This window comes from Oryza glaberrima, chromosome 10, assembly GCF_000147395.1.
Source record: "Oryza glaberrima chromosome 10, OglaRS2, whole genome shotgun sequence".
In the NCBI taxonomy this organism is placed as follows: domain Eukaryota; kingdom Viridiplantae; phylum Streptophyta; class Magnoliopsida; order Poales; family Poaceae; genus Oryza; species Oryza glaberrima.
This window is the reverse complement of record NC_068335.1, coordinates 4,254,161-4,271,709: the sequence shown is the minus strand read 5'-3', so window position 1 is coordinate 4,271,709 and position 17,549 is coordinate 4,254,161. Positions and strand designations below refer to the sequence as shown.

The window sequence follows — 17,549 nt, the reverse complement described above, 5'->3', positions numbered from 1 at the left end:
GCGGACCAATCACTATTTTTACAGGCGTTGCGTTGCACGTGGACCAGTTGTCCGCCTGCGAAAACTGTTTAGCCCACGTGAAAAAAACACTTTTTCTAGTAGTGTGCTGTATTAGCTAGCTGCGATGTCATATACACCGAGATCGACTGCACACTTCATCACCATCGACAAGGCATAGCCCAGTGCATGCATGGTCATGGAACTTGCTGTCGTTGCAGCTAGAAAATCCCCAACCAAACTTGCTAATCTCCAGGAGCTGCATTCCTTACAGATGCATGAGCCCCACTACCTCAGGACTGGAAGTTTATGCCATTTAATTATGAGAGCCTGACGATCACTTATCAATATCCTATTCTGCTTTTATTCTCCGAAGATCCGAAACATGCCAGTCTTAACACGTCGCAGTCATAAGTTGATATGCATTATATATTCGGAACTTTAATTCACGTGGCCACTCAGTCGATTGTGAGATCAGGGGTGATTGTGCAGAGAACTAAGTTAATTAACTATCTCAATGATCTCTATTAACAGCTAGAGAGTCTCAAGCTAAATATGAAAAAAGGTATGATGTAAGATTGGATCGATTGATATCGAATTATATATTACGATATGTCATCTCTCCACAGCACGAGTTGATGCATATTTATTGGGTCGTTGATTCTCCTGAAACTCATTTGATAGTGAAGATCATGTTCAATGCATGAGTGCGGTGATTGTTCAGAAAAAAATAATTTAACAACCACAAGACTATATATGTTTGGACAAAATAGGGCCAAAATATTTCGATTTTAAGTTCCCCAGGGAACATGTGATGATTTTTTGAGAATTTCTCCAAGTCATTAAATAATGCAGACAGAGTTGGGGCTAGCTAGAGCCAGATAGTCGATGTACTAGTATAAATCCACATAGCCAGCACCAAGAGTTTCCATCCATAGACGCATCACATAATCATCTCTCTCTGGCAACTAATTTCACAAGCACACATTCTTTCATTTCCATCGACCATGCCTGGAGCAGCTACCACCGCCGTTGTTGACAGCCGCCGGGGCACACAGCACGCCGAAGGCCCTGCCACCATCCTCGCCATCGGTACTGCAAACCCGACAAACATTGTGCCTCAGGATGAGTTTACTGATTACTACTTCGGTCTAACCAAGTGCGAGCACCTTACCGAGCTCAAGGACAAGATGAAGAGGATATGTAAGCAGATCGATCAATCTACTTATTATCACTATCATTAATTAGTTTTCATTAACTTCAATGAAAAAAAAATATGAAGGCCCTTACATTTCAAGGACTACCATGCAATGGTTTGTCCGAAACTGCACATATATGTCCAAAGAAAGTAGACAGTATATATGTATCCTTCTATATAGAGAGGTTATATCCACCGTCTCGAAATCACAAATGAACAGCGTTATATCATATATTTTAGTTTTTAATTTTTTTTATAATAAATGTCCAATGATATGTTTTACCGTTGTACCTCAGGAATATTAATTACTAACTAATAGAGATCTTCCTTATTCATTCCAGGTCTGAAATCGGGCATAGAGAAGCGCTACATCCATCTTGATGAAGAGATCATCTGTGCCCACCCAAACATAATCGATAAACAGCAGCCCTCCCTTGAAACTCGCGTAGAAATAGCCGCCACCGAGGTCCCCAAGCTCGCCGAGTCTGCCGCGAGGAAGGCCATTGCCGAGTGGGACCGTCCAGCCACTGACATCACCCACCTCATCTTCAGCACCTACTCTGGTTGTCGCGCCCCCAGCGCCGACCTCCAGCTTGCATCGTTGCTCGGCCTTCGCCATTCTGTCTCCCGCACAATCCTTAGCCTCCACGGCTGCTCCGGAGGAGGCAGGGCGCTCCAGCTCGCCAAGGAGATTGCTGAGAACAACCATGGTGCGCGTGTCCTTGTAGCGCTCTCCGAGCTAACCCTGGTATGTTTTTCCACCCCTGATGAAAGCAAAATTGTTGGCCATGGACTATTTGGAGATGGCGCTGGCGCTATCATTGTCGGTGCGGGCTCCTTGGCCGATGGTGAGCGCCCGCTGTTCGAGATGGTAGCTGCCTCGCAGACCACAATACCAGGAACCGGGCACGCACTCGGCATGCAGGCCACTGGTAGCGGCATAGATTTCCACCTGTCCATCCAGGTGCCGACATTGATCAAGGATAACATCCAACAGACTTTGCTCGATACCTTTCGATCGGTCGGAAACAACAATCCTAACTGGAATGACCTCTTCTGGGCGGTGCACCCTGGCGGCCGCGCAATCCTCGACAACATAGAGGGTAAGCTTCAGCTGCAACCATGGAAGCTTGCGGCAAGCCGTCAAGTGTTGCACGATTACGGGAACATGAGTGGTGCGACAATCGCGTTCGTGCTTGATGAACTACGCCGCCGTCGGGAGAAAGAAGAACACGAGCTACAACAGCATGAATGGGGAGTGATGCTAGCGTTTGGACCAGGGATCACGATTGAGGCAATTGTCATGCGTAACCCCCAGCTAAGTGGTCTTAAAGAAAACTAATTACCACTATCAAGAAAATAATGCAAAGGGAATCATCTGATGTTCCGGAATTTCACGCCATGATGTTTATTTAACGGGTGACATTGAATCAGTTGTTCACGCTTAAGTGTTGTCAACTCTACTAGATGTTGTAAATAAAATTTTATCATGTTCATGTCTCCTCTTATTCTTAAACTTTCATGATTTGTAACGAAATTTGGAATACCCTGTCACCTGTCATCTGTATGTATAATTAAATTATTACCTCTGTCAATGTCCTGTAATAAAACTATGGTTAAGTGGATCTTATCATTGCAAATATACCATATTAGAAAAATGTTACCTTTATTCGAGATATTGGCTATGTCCCATTGGAATTTGGAGAAATTAAAACCATGCCACTCCCATCCAATTTAGTCAACCTCCGTCTAACCCCACCGAAAAGCGTCGTCGCCCGCATTGAGCGGAGTTGGATCCATTGTCGTTGGCTCCAGGATAAGTTCACCGTCCCCGAGTCCCATTGACCACGCAGAGGCCAACCAGTGAACTCTAGGAAGGCCAGTCGCGGCGATCGGTTGGTTGGAGGCATAGTTATTAAGACCGGACCGGACCGGCGGTCGGACCGGAAAAAACCGGAACTAGAGCCTCCACCGGTCCGGTCCAGGTAAAAGACCGGCTTACAATCAACCTGGTTAGACCGCCCGGTTTTAGGTAAAAACAGCTATTAAACCGGCATGTGGCTGCTGTACACGCGAGCAAGGGTGTGTTAGAAATTTGGTCATAATTCGTTATATTTTAATCCAAAATAACAAGATAATAAACATGATATTTACAATGGGATTTGATCCAGTGATAGTGGTGAATGTAATCAACATGAGCATGCTTAATGTAGAATAAGCATCAACAATCACATAATAACACAATGTTGACATTGCGATGAACATTAACAGTAAAACTTCTAATTGAAATAATGTAAGAAGGTTATATCTCAAGAATGGTCCTCCGCTGGAGTTTGAGGCAGTGTTGCCTCCGTTGGTGTTGACGGGAGCCTCCTTCTCCTTGTCTCCAGTGTTCGACATGTTGGTGAAGGTGAAGTAGATGTTGACGAACAGTGAGTAGAGGCCTACTCTCCCAACGCGTGTGCACACACTCGTCGGGATGGGATTACCGTAGCAGCAACAACGCATCCTCCACTACACAACCATTGGCTGCTGTACACGCGAGCAAGGGTGTTGGTGGGGGAAAATTCGCGAAAATATGGCTTCGGTGGGCTTTGAACCTAGGACCATATGGGAGTTAGTAAACTCTCCAACCACTAGCCTACCTAGTTCCTTGTGTTTGCAATTAATAATTAATATATTTAAACGGTTATTGAACCGGATTAGACCACCGATTCGATCGGTTGAACCAGTGAATCATCGAACCGAGAGCCTCACCGGTTCGATTACTGGTCCGGTCTCAATAACTATGGTTGGAGGGGCAGCACGGTGGGTGATGATCTGGATCTCTTCCACCGCCGCCGCAGCCATAGACAACGCCAGCAGCCCTCCTCGCTAGATCTGGGCCAGACCCTTTGTCTTACACAGTTGTGGACCAAGACCATGAGTAATGCATTTAATTCCCCCTTATTAATTAAGGATTTGTTGCTCCCTCATTTAAATATTCAATTAATCAATCAAACAACATGTCAATTTTTATGACTAATGTGGATCGGATTGTGATATCTATACTCAAAAACGTTTTTTTATCTTATTATATGTAGATAACTTGAGGTCAATCTTGGCCAATGGTGAGGACCATGATTATGCTCAAGGAGGAGCGGACATCTAGCATAGTCGGGATGCCATGGGATAATGTTGGACTAGAGTTTAGGTACGTGAGATTCAACTTCGGTCAACACTGGAATCAAGACTATACTTAGGAAGGAGGTGAGGTCGAGACAGTCAAAGATACCGGGTGATGAATTTGGAAACAAAGTCACAAACGGTTGGTGACGAAATAATTTTGTAATTATCAGTATATTTCATCAACATACAAATGAACTAGGATTTCTACTCCTACTTTGAGTAGGAGGTATTGGGTATAAATAGATGAAGGATTGAGGCTCGAAATAATATAGCCGAAGGTGACTCTTAGAGATAAAAGTTAGGGTTTGTTTTGAGGCTACAATTCTAGTTCATGAGTTGAGAGATGAGTTCTTTGGTTGCATTTTGTAAACACAATTTGATGCAATAAAGTTAATCTATCTTCAATAGTATCTTCAATTTGTGTTTTTTTTTGGATACGATAGTTTGACCACAGTTCATTGGGCGATTAGACTGGCGGGCAGGTTGACTGGCGACAAAGAGTTCTGACCGACTTACTCCATAAGGATTGAAGGTTCTTTTTATTTTGCAAAAAAAAAATTATGCTTTTGATGTTCCTATCATTCACCTCCCATCTGGTTTCTTGTATTCGATCCTACGCTGCCCTCGGCCCCAAGGTCACCAATGGCCACCTCTCTGCCTCCCTCGAGATCCGGCCACCTCCTCCTCCACCCTCCACTCCAATGTCATCATCGACCACCTCTTTGACATCCACGAGCTCCAGGCCACCAGATCCGGTCTGCAGGTGGTTGGGGACCACAGGTTCTGAATGCCTTGAGCTCTCTACCTCTACCATAATGTCATCGTTGTCATCACCGGACCAAGCCCATCGTTCAAAACTCTATGAAGACTACTGCAATGGCAGCGATGTGGACCCCCGTTTTTTTTTATAACAGGAATCATTCGTGTAAACAGTACCATTTCCCTGGATCAAGTAGTCTGGTACACACGAGTTCATAGCTGAAATACCCAAAAGCACATACACGAGAGTCCAGTGCTAATTATTACATCATAAGCCCGCAGGCATTCTCCTAAATCATCGAACCGAGCGGTCCGGAATACATCCAAAAGCAGAAATAGATGAGGCAGTGGAATTCAGGCAGCGGCATGCCATTGCCACAGGCAACGACCGTAACTAAGACCTACTGAGCGCCATCGTCTTCTTCTCCCTCCTGGTAGTAGGCATAGGGATCCTCCGAAGCTTCATGTCCCGCTTCTGATTAATTTTATATTTGCAAGGGTGAGTACCAACCGTACTCAGCAAGCCACCACAGCAAGAAATGCACATGATAGGGGTATTCAAAGGATAGCTATGGTTCCTTTGCGCAAAGCCGGTTTTGTAATTCTTTTCACAAGCCTAAGACCTAGCACAGACTAATCAAATTTTAGTACCAGTGTTCATATTAAACGATGACGGTTCTGTCCACCATCCATTGTGATCCCAAGGATAGCTTCCCGCCATTGAGTCGTCATGGTTTTCTGAGGACGTCCACCTTCCTTCCTCTTAGGAAGTGGCTCCATCAGCATAAAAATCATCATGCAATATCCCATCCCACACAGGTTAAGAATTTAGAGTCTAGCCAAGTGTAATACATGTCCCGGTGCTCAATAACCGCGAGCACGGCTATTCGAATAGATTTGGTTTACTCACACTGCAGTGGATGTACACTTTACCTGCACTCCGCGACTGCCCAACACATGAGCCTCGTCCCAACACATGAGACGCGTCACGGCAAAGCTTTTCGATAACCTCGCATTGGCAGTACCCGCTCCATGAACTTAAATCCTCATGCACTCTAGGCGTCCCTGTTTCTAGCAGTGAGAGGAGTTCTGGCGCTCCCGGGAAAGAGAAGTTTCACACACATATTAAATTATGGTTCAAGTTAAGTTCTCTCTCACACACACTCATGGCAGTCCTACCAATGGCGACACCGATGTAGGGCACGCCTCTCGGCCCTACCTCAACGGCTGTCCCACCGTAGCGCACCTGCCTCACTCAGAGGTGAACCATCTATGCAGGGATACTGCCTCCGCTCGGCTATCTAATCCGCTAGGTCTATACCCATACGAGAAGTGCGGTTGTACGGGGGTCGTTTCATGCTTAACTTCATGGCTCGGTCCTTAATTGACCGGGGACGGTACTAACCTTTTCCAGATACCACCCAAATCCTCCGTCCGCCCCAGTCGAAAACAGTTGTTTAATTTTATTTCTCCTTTCACAAATCATGTCATCAACATCATGGCAATGTGGCGCTCATGTCTCCACATGCCGCATCTCAATTACCTTCCCAAAGGTAATTGCCCAAGCATATAGCATTTGATAAATATGAGTATGCATGATTCTAGAATAGCATTTCTAAGCGATTGTCATAGTTGACTAGGGACTTATACGTAAACATGGTTACAAAGATTTAAGGGTAAACAATAATCAAGGCATGGCATAATCACAAGTGGGATGTTCATCATTGCATGCAATTTTATTTGTAAACAAAGCAATTTCGCAATTGGGATCAACATGTTCAAGGGATAGTGATGACTTGCCTTGCTCAATGTCTTGCGGGTCTTGACCTTCGCTTGGATCCGCAACTCCCTCGGGCTCTATAGTTACGTGCGAAAATTGATTTGAATTCGGTTAGAATTCAAATTAAAATCCAAATAAATCCAAATGAAAGTCGAATGCGATGGTCGATTTCTTTATATTAACTTTATTATTCGCGAACTAAGGCAAACCCAATTTCGATTCAAACTATTTTGCGGGTATAAATATTTTGTTGTCATAAGTTTTTAATTTAATCTAACCGAGCATTATATCCATATAATAGGTTAGAAATTTCTATCGCGAGCTAAATATCGGACGGAATCCTAGAAATATTATACGATTTAATTTAGTCTATGACTAAATGATTAAATATAATACACGGGTAAAATCCCTAGTAGTTAAATCCGAATTTCTACCGTGAATCGATTACTTATAGGGATTACCCAAAAATAATCTATAAGAATTCATCTATTTGTTTAGTTATTAACCACATCTAAATTATTACCGCGAATTGATTTCTTATAGAAATTGCCAAGAATAATCCATAATTTATATTAAATTTTGCAATTCTACGACTATAATTAATCTATAATTAATTTCCAATTATTTTAAATTTTCTAAACTTCCTAATCTCCCTCTAATTTCCTATTTATTTCCTTTTTCTTTTTCTCCCTTTCCTTTTCTTTTCTTTTTTTTTTCTCTTTTTCTTTCTCCTTTCTTTTCTTTCCTCTCTCCCGGCTCCTTTCTCCTTTCCTCTCTTTTCTTTTTCTCTCCTCCCTCCCGGCTTCTTTCTATCTCTCTCTCTCTCGGCTCTTTGCTTCCCCGGGCGGCGACGGCGGTGGGCGTGAGGTGGAGGGGGGGAAGGGAGACGGCTCACCGGCGGCGGCGGTGGCGGCGACGACGGCGACGGCGGCGCAAGGCGGCGACGCACGGCGCGGCGGCTCCGGGGCGACGGCGCGGCGGCTTCGAAGGTGGCGGCGCGGCGGCACGACAACGGCGGCGCGGCGGCGCGACGACGGCAGTGCGTGGAGAAGGGGAAGAGGGAGAGGAGGAGGGAATGGAGTGGGGTGGAGGAGGGGATTGGGCCAGGGTTTTTATAGGGGAGAGGGGAAGAAAGAGAGGGGAAGGAGGGGGAAGGGTGAAACGACGGCGGCGCGGGGCGCGAGGCGGCGGGCTCGCGGCGCGAGGCGACGAGACGGCGCGCGGCGCGGCAGCGGTGATGGGAGACGCGCGGCGACGGGACGTCGATGGCGACGGGGACAGCGGTGGCGCGCGGCTCGGGGCGGGATGCGATGGGCGGCGACACGACGGCACGGCGTGACAGCGACGGCGCGGCGCGGGCTTGACGGCGACGGGCGGCGACGCGGCGACGGGACGGCTGCGCGGGGCTCGAGGCGACGCGGCAACGGGACGGCAGCACGCGCGGCACGGGGTGGCGATGTCGGCGCGGGCTCGGGGCGGCTCGGCGACGTCGGCGCGGCGGCAGGCGGCGATGGCGACGGGTGGGCGGCGAGGCGACGACGGCATGCGCGGTGATGGCGACGGCGACGGCATAGGGGAGGCGGAGCGGCGCGCGGCGTGCGGGGCGCGAGGCCAACGCGGTAGAGGAGGGGCTAGGGCTAGGGAACGTGATCGAACACCTAGGGGGCAATGAATAGTGACTTTTCCTATTTATCCCGATTTTAGTGTATTTCCCATATAAATTTGATTCCACAATTCCTAATTTTTGCATATATGCATTTTACTCAATATTTGTGTTATCTCAACTAATGAATTCACCCTAGATTAATATTACTCATATTTTATTTTTATATAATTTATTTGAGTTTTAATTAGGGTTAATTCTTATCCCATCGTATTTAAATTTAATTGATCCAAATATGGTCGCGATAATATTTTATTTATTTCTATCCACACCTAATCTTTATTTTAGTTTATATTTATTTTACTAACTTGTTTTTATGGTTTATTCCTAATTAACTATTCTTTACTCACGGTTAATAAACTTCGAGATCAAATCCAAATAAAATAGGCGAATAGGATCGGCATGATGCAATTAATTTAAAAAGTTTTTGAAAATCCGTATTTTTAGAGTTTAGATTTTTGTCGGTCGAATTTTCAGGGTGTTACAAACCTACCCCCCTTAAATAAATCTCGTCCCGAGATTTCTTACCAGTTTTCGAATAGATGCGGGTATTCTGTCCTCAAGAATTCTTCGCTTTCCCAGATGGCTTCGTCCTCGGTGTGATTACTCCATTGTACCTTGTACATACGCCACACTTTGCTCCTAGTCCTCTTTTCGGCTTCATCCAATATCCGGACCGGGTGTTCTGGATACGTAAGATCATTGCTAATGTGAATTTCTTCCAGCGGAGCTTGTTTTTCCGGCACTCGTAAGCATTTCTTTAATTGAGACACATGGAAGACTGGGTGCACATCAGCGATATTCTCTGGTAACTGTAACTGATAGGCAACTTCTCCTCGTCTTGCGACAATCTGAAAAGGTCCCACATATCTTGGTGCTAGTTTTCCTTTGACCTTAAACCTTTTTGTTCCCCTCATCGGAGAAACCTTTAAATAAACGTAATCTCCTTCCTTAAATTCCAGGTTTCTTCTTCGGGTGTCGGCATAACTCTTTTGTCGTGATTGTGCTACCTTTAAACGGTCACGGATCAAGCGAACCTTTTCTTCGGCTTCTTGGATAATGTCAGGTCCAAATACCGCCCGTTCTCCAGTCTCGGACCACATTAGCGGGGTACGACATCGTCGACCAAACAATGCCTCATTGGGTGACATCTTTAGGCTTGCTTGAAAGCTGTTGTTGTAGGAGAATTCGGCGTAGGGCAAACATCTCTCCCAGTCCTTGCTAAAATCTAGCGCACAAGCTCTCAGCATGTCCTCCAGGACCTGATTGGTTCTCTCCGTCTGGCCATCTGTCTGTGGATGATAAGCTGTGCTAAACGCAAGGTAACTTCCTAGGGCTTCATGGACTTTCTCCCAGAAATGCGAGGTAAACTGTGTGCCTCGATCAGATATAATCCTCTTAGGTACACCATGAAGACATACTACCCTGGTCATGTATAACTCGGCTAGCTTGGCACTGCTGTAATTCGTCTTAACGGGGATGAACCTCGCCGTCTTGGTGAGTCGATCCACGATCACCCAAATGGAATCATATCCTGTTGCGGTCTTGGGCAATCCAACAATAAAATCCATACCTATCTCATCCCATTTCCACTCGGGAATCCTAAGGGGTTGCAGCAAGCCTGCCGGTCGCTGATGCTCAGCCTTCACCTTTTGGCACACGTCACAGAGTGCTACGTATTCCGCCACATCTCTCTTCATGTTGGGCCACCAGTATCCTTCCTTCAGATCTTGATACATCTTCGTACTTCCGGGGTGCAATGAATATGCCGATTCGTGAGCCTCCTTTAAAATTAATCCCCTCAGTTCACCCTGTTCGGGTACGTAAATTCTCTTTTTATACCATAGGACATCTTTTTCATCGGTTGAAAATTCCTTTGCACGTCCTGCAGCTAAGCGTTCCTTCACCTCTCGGATTTCCTCGTTGTCCTTCTGAGATTCTTCTATTTGGGTTCTCAAAAGAGGTTGAATGTCCAGGGTGTTTATCTGTCCACGAGGTACTATATGTAGGTTCAGCTGAGCTATTTCCTCCCTAAGCTCAGGGACCATCCCTTCCATTCTCAGATGATTGCAATGGCTCTTACGACTCAGAGCGTCGGCCACAACGTTTGCTTTGCCTGGGTGATAGTGAACCTCTAGATCATAGTCCTTGATTAATTCTAACCATCGCCTTTGCCTCAAGTTGAGATCTGACTGGGTGAAGATATACTTCAGACTCTTGTGGTCAGTGTAGATATCGCAATGGTTTCCAATCAGATAATGTCTCCAAATCTTTAGCGCATGAACCACAGCTGCGAGTTCTAGGTCATGAGTAGGGTAGTTTTCCTCATGTGGTCGCAATTGTCGTGACGCATAGGCCACAACCTTTCCGTCCTGCATCAGTACTCCTCCTAGTCCTTGTCTCGATGCATCACAATATATAACAAAGTCTTTCCTATCGTCGGGAAGAACTAAAATAGGCGCCGAGGTCAGCTTTTCTTTGAGCTGCTCAAAGCTTTCCTGACACTGTTCTGACCACGCAAACTTCTTTTCCTTCTTGAGTAGTTGTGTCATTGGTCGGGCTATCTTAGAGAACCCTTCAATGAACCTTCGGTAGTATCCAGCCAAGCCTAGAAAACTTCGAATTTCAGTCACAGATTTGGGTGCTTTCCATTCCGTAACAGCCTCCACTTTAGCAGGATCCACTGCTACTCCACTGGCCGAGATTATGTGGCCTAGAAAAGCGACTTCTTTTAACCAGAACTCACACTTGCTGAATTTTGCATATAACTTATGCTCCCGAAGTTTCTCGAGTACCAATCGCAAGTGTTCCGCATGTTCTTCCTCATCTTTGGAGTAGATTAGAATATCATCGATGAATACCACCACAAATTTGTCCAAGTAGTCCATGAACACTTTGTTCATAAGATTCATAAAGTATGCCGGGGCGTTGGTTAATCCAAACGACATTACGGTGAACTCGTATAATCCATAGCGTGTTGAGAACACGGTTTTGGGTATATCCCCGGTCCTAATTTTCAATTGGTGGTATCCTGACCGAAGGTCAATCTTAGAGAACACCTTAGCTCCTTTGAGTTGATCAAAAAGATCATCAATCCGTGGTAATGGATACTTGTTTTTGATAGTTACTTCGTTCAGTGAGCGGTAGTCCACACACATTCTCATGCTACCATCTTTCTTCTTGACGAATAGCACTGGGGCTCCCCAAGGTGACGAACTGGGGCGTACAAAACCCTTTTCTTGCAACTCCTTGATTTGCCTTTTAAGTTCTTCTAACTCATTGACCGGCATCCGATATGGTCTCTTGGATATGGGGGCAGTTCCGGGTATCAGGTCAATAATGAACTCTATGTCACGATCTGGTGGCATTCCAGGTAAATCTTCTGGGAACACATCAGGAAATCGCTGCACTACGGGCATTCCCTTTAGGGGTAGCATGGTAAATATACCTCCAGCACGTTCGGTTAGCCTAGGATCTTGATCCATGGTTGCTCTCATATCTGATCCCCAGGGTGTGGTCAGGGTAACTTCTCTACGTCTACAGTCAATTACTCCTCTATGCTTTGCTAGCCAATCCATACCCAATATAACATCAAGGGTCTGTGGTATCAAAACCATAAGGTTGGAAGGAAACACCACATCCCTAAGGCGAATAGGTACGTCAATGCAAGCTGTGTCCACGGCTATTTCACCCCCAGGTGAATGTACTAACATTGGTTGCCTTAGTTTAACTCCGGTTAAATTGTGTTGTTGACTTGCTTTCAGAGATATAAATGAATGCGATGCTCCTGAATCGAAGAGAACTTTAACTGGAGTGGAGTTGAGTGAAAACATACCCATCAGTACGCCTTGGTCTTCCTGGGCCTCTTCAGCTCGAACGTGGTTCACTTGCCCGCGTCCAAATCCGGTAGCGGTCCTGTTGGTCTGCGGAGTCCTGAATAGACCTCGTCCAGCAGCAGGGGTAACAATCCCGTGAATAGCCGTTGCATTAGCTCCGGTGCGAATGGTTGTCTTGTTTGGATGAGGACATTTATTGGCGAAATGCCCATACTCTCCACAGTTGAAACAGCTTCCCGGCCTTACTGATCCAGTGGCGGCCTGATTCGGTGTAGGAGCTCGGTTCTGAATGGTAACCGGCCTGTGGAAATTGCTGGAGGCGGCAGGTCGACTGGTTGTCACCACTGTTGGTCTCCATGCCGAGGAGGTTGTCCCTTTAGGACGCTGGGGTGCGGTCTGAGGCGGGCGGTTCATGGCAAGCCTCCTTTTACGATTGTGCTCCACGACCTTCCGGTCGTTTTCCAGCCTAACGACCTTATTAATTAGACTCTGGAAACTATCGTGGTCTTGTCCAATCATGGGCCCACACAACTCGTCATTCAAGCCTTCAATGAATTTGTCGATCTTTTCCTCTTCGTCGGCAAGATCTCCAGTCGCGTAGCGTGCCAACTGAGTGAAACGGTTCAGGTACTCTTGTACTATGGTATTCCCTTGTCGTAGTCTCCTGAACTCATTCTTCTTCATCCGCATCACTGCGGCAGGCACGAAGTTGTCACGGAAGGCTGTGGTAAATTCTTCCCAGTTTGGTTCTCCAGCATCTTCTTCCCGAGCTTCTTTGTATGTGTCCCACCAGTCTCCGGCTGGTCCTTCCAATTGGTTTGCCGCAAAGATCACTTTATCGGCCTCCCGTACTCGAACAAGAGTTAGCTTCTTCTCAATGACCCTTAACCAATCTTCAGCATCCATAGGTTCTTCAGCTGTGGCGAATGTGGGTGGCTTGGTCCTCATAAATTCTCCAAAGCTTGATCCGCCGCGGTTGCCTTGGTTATTTGCGATGGCTTGCAGAAGTTGGGTTTGGGTGGCCATAATTCCGGCCAGAGTGGTTAAGTCAGGTGTCTGAGTTTCATCATTGCTAGTTGTTGCCCGACGTCGGCTTGCCATCTGTGCAGGTTGATTGATTGAGTAAGTATCCTAATTCTCTAGCTATCTTTTAAGGCTTTATCCCATTAAGGGGGGGGATTGTTTTGATGTGAACTTTGTTTTGCCAGCATGGTGGAATAAACTCATTTATAACACAACAACAATAGATATCATAAATAACATCACAGAGTTTCACAAATAGTACATAAATCATGATGCAATCGACTGCATACATACGCAGTCCAAATAAGATTCATCCAAAGATACATTGAACTAATCATCAAACTACTCGTCCATCTAGGTAGGGAGGGGGGGGTGTCTTGCATGCTATCCAAAAACTAACTGAAGCGAGATCGAAGCTGCAATAATCCTCCAGTCTAGTCATCCAGCCATCCGCAGGATCCTGGGGCAGGTAAAGGGTGGTCGCTGGCACGCGCAAACCTGAGTCCCCACGGCTCAGAAGTAGTGGCCTCTGGATCTGGCTTGGGCCTCTTGCCCGGAGGTCGTGTGCTCTTGCGAGCAGTGCTGAGGGTGCGAGGGCCTCCGAGGAAGGTGATGCGGGGAACAGGGGTCTCATCCTCTGAAGGATCAGTGATGTCTGGCTCGATCTCTAGCTCGGTGTCGGTCCCCTCTGTCTTGGAGTCGACCTGGATCGGAGTCTCCAAACTAGAACCCAGCTGCGGAGAAGGTGTAGGGATCAGTGGAGTGTGCACAATCTCCGGGGCAGGTGGCTGTGTCACTGTCGGGTCCACCAGGTAAGGTGCTGACTCGGTAGCTAGCATACTAGCCTCTCCCAGAAGAGCGTGGAACGCTGGTGGGTACGGCGGGGTGAGGAAGAAGTAGCGGTCACGGCCTACTGCTGTGGAAGTAGAAGCCCCTGTGGTGCTGATCGTGGCTGCTCGAAGCTGCTCCTCCAGCTGGCTGACGTGCTCCTGACTCTCTCTCAGCTGCTCCTCCAGTGTATCCATCATCCCGCGGCGGTCGTTGTACTGGTCAGATAACTGCTGGAACTGGTCGCCGTGGACCTGGAGCTGTGCCTTCAGTGAGTCTATCTCACTGCCCCAAGCCTGGTGCTCCTCCTCCAGCTGAAGCTGCTGCGCTGTGAGGTCGGTCACCTCAGTCTCTAACTCTCCCATACGTCTCTGGTGGTCGTCAATCTCCAATAGAGCCTCCTCGTAGTAGTCATCTACTGCCTCAGCCCATCGTGACAACCGAGTCACCATTGGGTTGTAGCAGCAGGGCGTGTCCTGAACTGTGCAAACTGAGTTGCCCTCCTCCCGGAACGGGTGATGAGCAAACTCGGTACTCGCTAACTCAGCTCGGTGGATAGAGTTGAGTCGGAGGAAGGCCTCCCGGGCTGCATCCTGCATCGCGGTCTCTGGCAAGTCTCGGTAGTGAGTGTCTGAAAACTATAATCCAACTCGGAAGGGACTCGGGGGTGAACCTCGACCCGAGCCTCCCAAACTGAACCACACTGTCTCACTCGGTATGACGGGAACCCAGAGTATCGCAGACGCCTCAACATCCGATGCAGCTCAATGACATACCCCTCTGATTGAGGTAAGCTCAACTCCCAGGTAGCGGGTGAATCCTGGTCTGCCATCTAAGTTTAAGAAAAACCCAAAGTTAGCTATGAGTAAAACTTGTTTTATGAAGAAAATAGTTAAGAGTAGGATGAAAATCGTTCCGAGTTTTGTAAACATAGCGTTTTTATTTTTGAAAGTATTACTAAATGGGAATTTCTCCCTTGGCCAAGCTTAGGAAAGGGGTGGGGCGCCTTTTGGTCTTTTCCTACAGTCGTATGGCTCTGATACCAGCTCTGTGGACCCCCGTTTTTTTTTATAACAGGAATCATTCGTGTAAACAGTACCATTTCCCTGGATCAAGTAGTCTGGTACACACGAGTTCATAGCTGAAATACCCAAAAGCACATACACGAGAGTCCAGTGCTAATTATTACATCATAAGCCCGCAGGCATTCTCCTAAATCATCGAACCGAGCGGTCCGGAATACATCCAAAAGCAGAAATAGATGAGGCAGTGGAATTCAGGCAGCGGCATGCCATTGCCACAGGCAACGACCGTAACTAAGACCTACTGAGCGCCATCGTCTTCTTCTCCCTCCTGGTAGTAGGCATAGGGATCCTCCGAAGCTTCATGTCCCGCTTCTGATTAATTTTATATTTGCAAGGGTGAGTACCAACCGTACTCAGCAAGCCACCACAGCAAGAAATGCACATGATAGGGGTATTCAAAGGATAGCTATGGTTCCTTTGCGCAAAGCCGGTTTTGTAATTCTTTTCACAAGCCTAAGACCTAGCACAGACTAATCAAATTTTAGTACCAGTGTTCATATTAAACGATGACGGTTCTGTCCACCATCCATTGTGATCCCAAGGATAGCTTCCCGCCATTGAGTCGTCATGGTTTTCTGAGGACGTCCACCTTCCTTCCTCTTAGGAAGTGGCTCCATCAGCATAAAAATCATCATGCAATATCCCATCCCACACAGGTTAAGAATTTAGAGTCTAGCCAAGTGTAATACATGTCCCGGTGCTCAATAACCGCGAGCACGGCTATTCGAATAGATTTGGTTTACTCACACTGCAGTGGATGTACACTTTACCTGCACTCCGCGACTGCCCAACACATGAGCCTCGTCCCAACACATGAGACGCGTCACGGCAAAGCTTTTCGATAACCTCGCATTGGCAGTACCCGCTCCATGAACTTAAATCCTCATGCACTCTAGGCGTCCCTGTTTCTAGCAGTGAGAGGAGTTCTGGCGCTCCCGGGAAAGAGAAGTTTCACACACATATTAAATTATGGTTCAAGTTAAGTTCTCTCTCACACACACTCATGGCAGTCCTACCAATGGCGACACCGATGTAGGGCACGCCTCTCGGCCCTACCTCAACGGCTGTCCCACCGTAGCGCACCTGCCTCACTCAGAGGTGAACCATCTATGCAGGGATACTGCCTCCGCTCGGCTATCTAATCCGCTAGGTCTATACCCATACGAGAAGTGCGGTTGTACGGGGGTCGTTTCATGCTTAACTTCATGGCTCGGTCCTTAATTGACCGGGGACGGTACTAACCTTTTCCAGATACCACCCAAATCCTCCGTCCGCCCCAGTCGAAAACAGTTGTTTAATTTTATTTCTCCTTTCACAAATCATGTCATCAACATCATGGCAATGTGGCGCTCATGTCTCCACATGCCGCATCTCAATTACCTTCCCAAAGGTAATTGCCCAAGCATATAGCATTTGATAAATATGAGTATGCATGATTCTAGAATAGCATTTCTAAGCGATTGTCATAGTTGACTAGGGACTTATACGTAAACATGGTTACAAAGATTTAAGGGTAAACAATAATCAAGGCATGGCATAATCACAAGTGGGATGTTCATCATTGCATGCAATTTTATTTGTAAACAAAGCAATTTCGCAATTGGGATCAACATGTTCAAGGGATAGTGATGACTTGCCTTGCTCAATGTCTTGCGGGTCTTGACCTTCGCTTGGATCCGCAACTCCCTCGGGCTCTATAGTTACGTGCGAAAATTGATTTGAATTCAGTTAGAATTCAAATTAAAATCCAAATAAATCCAAATGAAAGTCGAATGCGATGGTCGATTTCTTTATATTAACTTTATTATTCGCGAACTAAGGCAAACCCAATTTCGATTCAAACTATTTTGCGGGTATAAATATTTTGTTGTCATAAGTTTTTAATTTAATCTAACCGAGCATTATATCCATATAATAGGTTAGAAATTTCTATCGCGAGCTAAATATCGGACGGAATCCTAGAAATATTATACGATTTAATTTAGTCTATGACTAAATGATTAAATATAATACACGGGTAAAATCCCTAGTAGTTAAATCCGAATTTCTACCGTGAATCGATTACTTATAGGGATTACCCAAAAATAATCTATAAGAATTCATCTATTTGTTTAGTTATTAACCACATCTAAATTATTACCGCGAATTGATTTCTTATAGAAATTGCCAAGAATAATCCATAATTTATATTAAATTTTGCAATTCTACGACT

The 17,549-nt window shown here is 46.3% G+C and overlaps 1 protein-coding gene across 1 annotated transcript; it reads left to right on the top strand.

Moving 5' to 3' along the window:
- The first annotated feature begins 1,004 nt into the window (after positions 1–1,004).
- On the top strand, positions 1,005–2,585 carry LOC127753375 (bisdemethoxycurcumin synthase-like). The gene is made up of 2 exons (XM_052278852.1): positions 1,005–1,200; positions 1,537–2,585. The coding sequence occupies exons 1-2, from the start codon at positions 1,005–1,007 to the stop codon at positions 2,535–2,537; spliced, it is 1,197 nt and encodes a 398-aa protein (XP_052134812.1). The 3' UTR covers positions 2,538–2,585.
- Positions 2,586–17,549: the final 14,964 nt, after the last annotated feature.

Excerpts from the sequence above, each read along its gene's own strand:
- LOC127753375 (XM_052278852.1), top strand. The coding sequence starts at position 1,005 with ATGCCTGGAGCAGCTACCACCGCCGTTGTTGACAGCCGCCGGGGCACA. Across the intron at positions 1,201-1,536 it reads GGACAAGATGAAGAGGATAT|GTCTGAAATCGGGCATAGAG; the intron begins GTAAGCAGATCG and ends TATTCATTCCAG.